Source organism: Nicotiana attenuata, chromosome 11 (assembly GCF_001879085.1).
Source record: "Nicotiana attenuata strain UT chromosome 11, NIATTr2, whole genome shotgun sequence".
Lineage (NCBI taxonomy): Eukaryota > Viridiplantae > Streptophyta > Magnoliopsida > Solanales > Solanaceae > Nicotiana > Nicotiana attenuata.
In genome coordinates this window covers 59,014,657-59,025,294 of record NC_031999.1, presented here as the reverse complement: position 1 = coordinate 59,025,294, position 10,638 = coordinate 59,014,657, and the positions used below count along the sequence as shown (strand labels likewise).

The 10,638-nt window shown below is 36.0% G+C and overlaps 1 protein-coding gene across 1 annotated transcript in view; it reads right to left on the bottom strand.

Moving 5' to 3' along the window:
• The window catches only part of LOC109234612 (cationic peroxidase 1-like), a 24,756-nt gene extending 20,651 nt beyond the window's left edge, over window positions 1-4,105 (bottom strand). The window contains exons 1-2 of the mRNA XM_019400670.1: window positions 3,827-4,105; window positions 2,965-3,156 (exon numbers count right to left, since the gene is read on the bottom strand). Of these exons, the coding sequence (XP_019256215.1) occupies window positions 2,965-3,156; window positions 3,827-4,045 (411 nt within the window). The 5' untranslated portion in view covers window positions 4,046-4,105. The remainder of the gene's footprint in view (window positions 1-2,964; window positions 3,157-3,826) is intronic.

Here is a 10,638-nt window from a genome sequence, read left to right as displayed (position 1 = left end):
ATATATATATATAACTGTACAGGTTTATGTGGTAGTCCTGTCTAGCCTCGTCACTACTTCGCCGAGGTTAGGCTAGGCATTTACCAGCACATGGGGTCGGTTGTGCTGATACTACACTCTGTGCTCTTTTGCACAGACCCAGGTCCCGGACAGCAGCAATAGCTCGGGAGCCAGCCGTCAGTCCACCGAGACTCCGAGGTAGCCTTGCACGTGTCCGCAGGCCCTGCGTCTCCTCCATCGTATATTTCATTCTGTTATCTCATGTTTTCGAGACGAACAGTGTTATATTTCTTTCAAACGATTGTATTTAGTACTCTTAGTAGTCCGTGGATGATGTAACACCAGATCTTGGGTAGAGGCACATGTTGAATTCCGCATTATTGTGCAGCTTATTTAATTTAAGTCTTCCGCTTTAATTTCATATTCCGCTGTCATTTAAATATTTAACGCTTCTTGTTATGATAGATAAAAGGATTTAGAATGAAATAGGTAGGAGTTTATGATTTTTGGCTTGCCTAACTTCTACGAGTAGGCGCCATCACGACCCCCGAGGGTGGAGAAATCCGGGTCGTGATAGCTTGATATTGCGCTTGGTCCGTAAGGGGCCCCTCCAGGAGTCTGCACACCCCCAGTGAGCGCGGTATCCATTGTGATGTGAGATATAGCCCGAGGGGCTGGTATGGTTCTATGTGATTGCCCGAGGGGCTGGTACTGTTCTGAGATATTGCCCGAGGGGTGGATTTGTTGACATTGTGCCCGAGGGGCGAACCTTATGTGCTTATCTTTCTTATTTGCCTGTCAGTTACCTGTTTGATTGTGTATTTGTGCCCGAGGGGCGAATTTTTGTGCTTATCTGCACTAGTTGTTCTGCATTCATTTGCACAACTGTTGAAAAAAGTCATTTTCAAAGAAGTTTAAACTGAGCTACAATGGTTTAAGGGATTTTACAGCTTCATTGCTTTCTTACTGGTTTTTGAACTGCTTCTATACAGCATGTTGATGCTCTTTTTTCGTGATTTCTTACCATTCAGACTTTAGTTATGATTATTACTCACTGAGTTGGCGGTACTCATTTTACTCCCTGCACCTTGTGTGCAGATTCAGGTATTTTCTGAGCTTGGTGGCAGTTGTTAGTGGAGTTAGCAAGGTAGTTGCCGACGTCCGCAGCACTGCTTTTCTCTCTCTTCATTCTATTAGATTGTACTGAGTACACTTTAGACCTTGTCAGTTGTATTTAGACTTAGTAAATGCTCATGACTAGTGACACCCCGGTTTGGGCTGCGTTTGGGTTGTACTTCCGCATTGTTATGATATTATCCGCTGTTTAGCATTATTAAATCATGTTTTAGCCTGTTGTATTGCTGTTTAGCTGTTTAACTTCGAATTGGAAATGTGTCGGCTGGCCTTTGTCTTCACGAGAGGCGCCATCACGACCGGGTCTGGGTTTAGGGTCGTGACATACTGATACTACACTTCTGCACATTATGTGCAGATGTTCGGTTGCTATTGTTGTTGTGCTCGATGGTTGCGGGACTTGAAGATGTACAGGCATCCCTGTTGTAGCTGCCTCCTACGTTTGGGGTAGCCATAGCTTATAAAACTCTGTTTATGTACTTTTCAAACATACTATGTATTTCTTTCATTTTCGATTTGTAAACTCTATTCTTAAAAGCTCATGATTTATACTACCAGTCCTTGGGATGTATATAGAATTCAGTAAAGTTATTTTTGTTTAATCGACTTAATAAGATTATTGAAACTGGATAGCTTTAATTGGCTTACCCTGCGGAATAGGTTAGGTGCCATCACGACTGATGGATTTTGGGTCGTGCAGATTAGACGTGATTGATTAAATATCACGCATGCTAAAATTAATTTTCCCAATGTTGGGACCAAAAGCGGTTCTCACATTTGTAAAACGTACGTGAAGTGTGACTGACATTAAGAAGAACACTCTACTCGGAAACACGGACACAAAAACCAATTAAAGGACATCTTATAGCCTTTTGGCCAAGTTTCTAAAATTAACTTATTTTTTAAAAAATACTTTTTGTCAGAAATAGTTTATATTTGATTAATTAATTAAAAAAAATACTTTTAAGCCGAAATTAGTATTTGACCAAGCGTTTAAAAAGTGTTTTCAGATTTTCGACCGATTTCGGTCGGTATTTCTAGACGGTTTTAGGCAGTTTTCTAGTAGTAGTATTTTATATTTTATATGATAGTCTTTCCTTTTTATTCTATTAAAATAATCACCTTTTTATATCATAAAAAAGTTCTACAGCATGTTTCAAAACACAATATTGAAAGTACTTTTACTATGCAATAATATTTTTTATGTTTTCTAAACTTCGTGCTTCGTCAAAATGGTATATAAAATGAAACGGAGAGTAGTAATTTTCGAAATTACCTATCTGATTTTTAAGAATCCGTTTCTACAATGTGTGAGCTCCGTTTGGGCATTCGGCAAAGTCAAGTACATTAGCCAGCCAACATGAAGGATTTAAAAGAGAAAGAAGAATTAATCTAAATAGTTGTTCTTCCAATCGTTTAAATAAAAATAATCGACATACATATGTACGTACGTACATACATACATATATATATATATATATATGTATATATATATATATATATATATATATATATATATTTGTGTATATATACATTTTGTATGTTATATATAAAAATTATATACACTTTTTTCGGTACCAAATATAAATAGTTTCTGGCGTGGGCTAAAAGTGAAAAAAACCCAAGGATCTTTACACAAATAGCCAGCTAGATTTACCGTATATTTTTTCTAGCCGAATTACGAAAATTATATACTGATTATATACCGTCCCAAATCCTTAAGGATGTTGAAATTGAATAGAAGAAATCATAAACTTGTTGATGTTGAAATTGAATAGAAGAAATTATAAAATTGTTTAGGAGAAGGAAGATAGAGATTAAAGTACTTACTATCGCAACAGAGTCTCGTGCTGCTATAGCTATAACATCTGCACAAGAAACAATTCCAGGACATAATTTCTCTACTTGAGACTTCATAGTATCAATCAAATCAAAACCTCTCAATGAATTCGAATTTGGTTTTGCTGTCTTCTCTCCAGTGAAATCCGAAGTATCATCCAGTAGTATCGATCCATCACATCCCTGTCAAAAATAGATATTCCTACTTTTTAATTCTTAACCCTTTTTTACTTGGTAAATCTTCATTCATAAATAATTAAGATGATATTTTCAGTGTCATATGAATATTAGCCATGATAGTCTGTATAAAAAGAAAATATCGTTGCAACAGGCCAGCTCACTCGTATAGTCTTATTAATTCTCTGCTTCTACATAATTCTTATTATTTTTGGTTAAACAAGACGAATGTGCTGTGATAAGTATCAAATGACCCCAATATTTCAAAATAAATAAATAACATATGAAATGATAATCCTACTTGGGCAAGATAGAAACAAATTCATACTTCGTACATCCAGTGCATTAGTCTCATATGTTACTACTAGTTTTAGCTCACGTGTAAAAAATCCCTACTGTAACTTCTACAAATGCATGTGACAGCCCTTGGTAATTCCTTCTTTTCCTATAATTTAATTATAGAATATAATGTGGAAAAATGCAATTCACACATAAATTGGGCCGAATTTAACGAAATTTTCTTATATTCTGAAATAGTTCGTTAATTCAGGTCTGCACATACTAGTTTAAATATAATAAATTGAATATTGAAACAATCTATGTAACAGATAATCTGCGCATGCACAAGAAATATACAAAAGCAAACCAAAAGCCAAAATATTAGAGAGAAACATGCATTAACAAAGCAATCGTGGAAATGAAGACGGAGCAAAGAGGCCCCCATTCGACGCTCTTTCGCCACAGCATTTGTCACTGTGTTTTTAATTGTATAAATAGCTTTTGGACAAGATTTCTCATAGTAGTCCGAAGACAATTGTGCCGAAGAGAGTCTAATTAGTGAAAACACTAACAAAGACAAGTAGAAACTACTATCGAGTCGCGAATAAAAGGCCATCTTAGGAAGAATATTGAAGTATAAACAAGACTTTAGAATGAGATTGATGATTAGCAAATTAATTTGCTGCATTTTATAGATGCTAATTTTTGGCTGAGTGTTTGACATATCCACTTATGCAGTAGGTCGAAGTTCACTCTAGATTGTTGATGATCATCTTTTCGTTTTTTAAAATAATTGTTGGGGTAAAAAAAGTGAAGATTCTCTAGAAGGACAAGGTAGCATATTCTTTCTTACTATGTAAAAGATTGAATTACAAAACAGAACCTATTTTAGGATCTCAAATATTATAGAACCAACAACGTCTATAGGAAGATCAAAAGGTTATAGTTTTAGAGCTTTCGGATTCAAGTCTTGTACTTTGGCGCTTTTTTTTTACTAGGACTTACTTAACGTGAATCTGAATTTGTCGGACGAGTAAAATTTGAATATAAGATTCCTAGAAAAAAGAAAGGTTGTAACTCCACCATTCACCATATTGGTGTAAAGTTTTATTTCAATCAAAGGCTCACTCCTCTTTTACTTATTACCTTTGACTATTCATCAAAAGTAACTTTTAAAAGATAAAAGACATAAAAAAATAAAGTCTAAAGCTATATAGTTGGGGTGTTCGTGTTTCACATTTGACATGAGCCAAGAAGTAGATAGATTGATGGGTTGGGTTAATTTCCACTCAGATAAAGAACTATTATGGATAAAAAAATTAGGTGACTAGTGTGAACAAGTATTTGTTGAAGAATCTGATAATTAGTCAGACGTTTTTCTATATGCATTGAGGCATACAAGTCAAATTAACGATCCACCATATAAATAAAATATATCTAGTGTAGATATAATATATCTTTATTTGTGTGTCTTTGGAAGGACTCCTAACTTGAGAAACTTCTTCCTAATCGAGTGATATGAAAGTGGCTCGACTATAAGGCCAGTAAAGAAATTGCTCGGGCCTCAATTTTTTTGCGGTTCCGTTTTTTTCCTTAAAGATATATTGTATATTTATTATTAAAAAAATATGTGTACATTTAAATTTAAAAAGAATTTTTGGAGCAAAAGTACAATAACTTTAGTGTGAGGATTGTTGTACTAATTAGAGAATGGAATAATTTTGATGAATTATTTCATTACATGTGTAGGATAACTATTTTTTTATCATTTATATCCTAACAACTAATATGGGCCCACATTATTATTTATATATTTACCTTTTTCATTCTCTCTTTTACTATTCTTATTCTCAACATTGAAAAGAGTCTCAAACGGCAACTTACCGCGACTTACAAATTGTCTTCTTCAAAGCATTACGACAAGCAATCATTATATTGAATGCAATGAAGCACTTTTCGATATCATTGTATCAATTTATCTTGCTCTATAGTTTCTTACCCTTTAATTTCTGCTACTATTTATTGTTTCTTGTACTTCAATTATCTTATTTATCTGTGATAGCTACTATTCCTTTTTAGGCTGCTTTATCATGATTTATTTGCTTTCGTTATTTTACTTTTCATACTGCATTGAAGTGATTGTCCTTTTTTAACTTTTGTTTTGCCATGCTTTTTCTTGAGCCGAGGGTCTTTCTGAAACCATCTCTCTACCTCCCAAAGTAGAGGTAAGGTTTGCGTACAAACTACCTGCTCCCGAGACCCCGCTTTGTGGGTTTTCAATGGGTATGTTGTTGTTGTTAGTATACTGTATTTGTAATATAATTCTGAAAATATAAATGAATATAAACAGAAATGAACATAAACAGAAATGACAGAAAACCAATTCGAGCTCACTGAATTCACAATGTTTCCTTAAGGAATTTAATCCCCTTCTAGTACCCAAGGTTATGGATTATTTCCTCCCAGGATAGAACGAATTACACACTGGTCTAGTGGTACTTCAAACTCAGTGTTTCAGCGAACACAAAGTTCGGTACCAAATCACACTTACTTTTGCTTTGTTTGATGCTAAAAGTATGCAGAAGAAGGAGAGAAAACTCAGAAAATCGTAGTGAAATTCTGAGCAGAATAGTATTGTATTTATAGCCAAAGTTGGGCTGAAATCTGAAGAGGTGCAACTCTTCAGAATGGCTGTTTATGCAAAACGGCCATAGCATAAATGCCATTACATAAATGGCCATTTACTCAACAATAAAGAGGGAAAATAAAGAGGAAAAATTGAAGAGGGTAGTTACTTTTCTGTTACCAAAACAGAAAAACAGATTAGATTTAACGGAAAAGGACCTAAACTACCCCTATCGTTTACTAAATGGTTTATAGATGTCCCCCGTCCACCTATTCGTCCAAAAAAGCACAGGACGTTAATTATATTAACAAAATTACCCCTGCAACTAATTGCAAAACCTGTGGGTCTGCTATTTAATGAGGTGGCATATTTTTATTGGGCCACGTGGCATATTATAAACCATTTAATATATTCGGATATAATACATACCCGCCCCGCTATTTGACTCGCCCAAATCAATTAAGTCTTCATCTTTTTCATTCTGACCTTCACAGCTCCAAACCCTTCCAACTTCTCCATCGGCAAACAACCAGAAATCAACCATGGGAAAGGTTTACTGATCACTAGCTCGTGCGGGAAAGTGAGAGGGAAAACCCTGAAGTAGCAAACTAAGACAAGAAGAAGAAGCCCCATGGGTGTGCTCAGAAGCGGATGAAGTACAACTGCCGCATCATCACTGTAGTTGAGATTTCATTATGTTTTTTAAATTTTAGTTACAGCTTTGATAGGAAAGACTAGTTTACAACTGGTATTTGTAGATGGACCAGTGAGATGTTCTGCAAGAAATCAATTGAATTTTAGCCAGGATATCTTTTATTGTTCCTTACCAAAATTGTTTCATATGCTCAATATTCACTTGCAAAATTTGTGGGTGAATGTATTGTGTTGTGGCGAAAGAAACTAATGAATTAAGAATCCCTTTCTTGATTGAAATATTGCTTGTGTGCTAGCCTTCTGCAAATGTCCCAAAATAAAAATTAAACAGAAAAAGCAAATAATGGTGCCACAATTACTAGTACAAAAGGCAAATTTCTGCTAGATCTATTTGAATAAATTGAAGAACAGAAGACAAAAAAAGTACCTCTGTGCTAAAGAAATGGATGAGAGGAGATGAAGGAGAAGAGTATAAATTAATTCGGGGAAGAAATTAATTTGGGCGGGTCAAATATACTATATTCGGATATGCTAATTGAAGCAAAAAGCCACGTGGCCGAATAAAACAGTATCAACGCATCAAAAGTGGGGCTCACCTGCTTTGCCGTTAAACTTAGGGATAATTTTATTAATAAAAATAATGTGGTGTGCATTTTTGGACTGATAGGTGGATATAGTGTGGTTTTTGGACTGATAGATGGACGGAGGGTAAATGTAAACCATTTACCAAACAATAGGGATAGTGTTGACCCTTTTTCGTAGATTTAATATTAATATTCTGTTATTAAAACAAATATTTAATAACATTTCTGTTAATATTTTACTATTAACAAATAAATTTGGTCCAAAAAGTTAATCAATCAATCGATCATTTGACTAAATCCGAATCCAAATCCGAAGCCGAAGCCGAGCCGAGCGAGCGACGACGAGGACGGCGCGAGACTTGCCTTCTTCTCAACTCTTTAAGAGCTAGAAGAAGAGAAATTGCTTATATACCCATAAAAAACCTCTTCCTCTTCCAATATGGGACAATGTCCATTTGCCAAGGGAGGAAACTTAAAATTTCACTCAAAATTTCATTTCCCTCCATTTCCCATTCACCCTCCTTTAAATATTTATATATTACTTAAATACATAAAAAAACCAACAATCCCCCACATGAATGGGGAATGGCTATATCACGGAAGTATGCATGAAAAACTGTGTGATTCGCAAGCAAGGATTAATTGCATCTGGATAAGTAGGTTTCCCTTTGAACTTTCCGTAGTGAACTTATTCGGATATACTCGATCAATCAGTAGATTTGATATCTTTGAACCGTCGAACTTTGGTGTATACCTTGACAACCACATGTCACACAACCAACCCTTAACCGTCTTTGGTTCTCATTGTTGTGTTCGTTTCAGCCATGAACACCGCCTGGTTTCATAAGTGCGTAGAGAACTGGCCTTACGAAGTTCTCCTTGAAGCGGCTAACACTTCAGACTTACATAGGTGATTCCTAAATGTGTCATCCCGTAGATACACTATTTGATATACCCCGTATCAAATTTAGAAATCATTAAAAAGCCTTAATGCTTTATCCTTGGTACTGAACATTGTCTCATCACAAGAATGGACCAAAAGTTTAGTTGACAATGTTGAACCGCCATTAATGACTTTGTTTGATCTCCTTGAACCTAGATCTTGGGATCTCCAGTCTTCTAGGTAGAGTTACAGCCACTATGACTTGTTCTCGGCCACAGTCACATTCCCCTTGATGACTTCTCAACTACCTCTCTAGTTAGGCCTTTTGTAAGTGGATCCGACACATTATCACTTGACTTTACATAGTCAATCGTGATAATTCCTCTAGAGAGTAATTGTCTAACGGTTTTATGTCTTCGTCGTATATGACGAGATTTACCGTTATACATAACGCTCCCAGCCCTTCACCGCTTGACTATCGCAATGTATGTATATTGGTGCCAACAGTTTGGGCCAAAATGGAATATCTTCCAAGAAATTCCGGAGCCATTCAGCTTCTTCACCGGCTTTATCCAAGGCTATGAATTCAGCCTCCATTGTAAAGCGGGCAATACAAGTTTGTTTGGACGACTTCCAAGATACCGCTGCTCGACCAATAGTGAATACATATCCACTTGTGGACTTGGAATCAGTTGATCCGGTGATCCAATTTGCATCACAGTATCCCCCAATGACCGCAGGATATTTACTGTAGTGCAAAGCAAAGTCTTGGGTATGTACTAAATACCCCAAAACTCATTTCATGGCCATCCAATGAGATTGACCTGGATTGCTCGTATATCGACTTAATTTACTTATAGCACAAGCTATATCTGGTCGTGTACAATTCATGATGTACATTAAGCAACCCAACACACGAGCATAATCCAATTGTGATATGCTTTGGCCTTTGTTCTTTGCTAATGCAAGATTCACGTCAATTGGAGTCTTTGCAACTTTAAAACCCAAGTGCTTGAATTTTTCAAGTACTGTCTTAATATAATGAGATTGTGACAATGCCAGACCTTGAGAAGTCTTATGGATCTTAATTCCCAGAATTAAATTAGCAACTCCCAAGTCTTTCATATCAAACTTGTTAGTTAGCATACGCTTAGTAGCATTTATGTTGGCAATGTCATTACTCTTTATGAGCATATCATCCACATATAAGCAAACAATGACTATGTGATTTGGAACATTTTTAATGTACACACATTTATCACATTCATTTATCTTAAATCCATTTGACAACATTGTTTGGTCAAATTTAGCATGCCATTGTTTGGGTGCTTGTTTTAATCCGTAAAGGGACTTAACAAGTCTACAGACCTTCTTTTCTTTACCTGGAACCACAAACCCTTCAGGTTGTTCCATGTAAATTTCTTCCTCCAACTCTCCATTTAAGAAGGCCGTCTTAACATCCATTTGATGAATTTCAAGACCATAAACTGCAGCTAACGCTACTAACGTTCGTATGGATGTAATTCTTGTAACTGGAGAGTATGTATCAAAATAGTCAAGACCTTCTCGTTGTCTATACCCTTTGACCACAAGTCTTGCCTTATACTTGTCAATAGTGCCATCATCTTTCATTTTCCTCTTAAAGATCCATTTAGAACCCAACGGTTTATTTCCAGGAGGAAGATCAACCAATTCCCATGTATGGTTGTTCAGTATGGATTCTATTTCACTATTGACCGCCTCTTTCCATAACAATGATTCCGAAGAAGACATAGCTTCTTTAAATGTTTGAGGCTCATTTTCCAATAAGAAAGTCACAAAATCTGGTCCAAATGAAGTAGACGTTCTTTGACGTTTACTACGTCTTGGATCCTCCTGGTTAAGTGTACTTTCTTTTGTTTCTTCCCGAGGTCGTTTAGATCCTTCACCAATCGACTCACATTCCTTTTTATACGGATATATATTTTCAAAGAACTCAGCATTATCTGATTCTATAACCGTATTATTATGAATGTCGGGATTTTCTGATTTATGAACCAGAAATCGATATGCTTTACTATTAGTCGCATATCCTATGAAAACACAATCAACGGTTTTCGGTCCTATTTTTACCCTTTTGGGTTTAGGAACTTGCACTTTTGCCAAACACCCCCACACTTTAAAATAATTCAAGTTGGGCTTCCTTCCTTTCCATTTTTCATATGGAATGGATTGTGTTTTGCTATGGGGTACTCGATTTAGTATTCGGCTAGCCGTAAGAATGGCTTCCCCCCACAAGTTCTGTGGCAAACCAGAACTTATCAATAATGCGTTCATCATCTCCTTTAATGAACGATTCTTTCTTTCTGCAATCCCATTGGATTGGGGCGTGTAAGGGGCCGTTGTTTGATGAATAATTCCATATTCTAAACATATTTGTTCAAAAGGAGATTCATATTCACCACCCCTATCACTTCTTATCA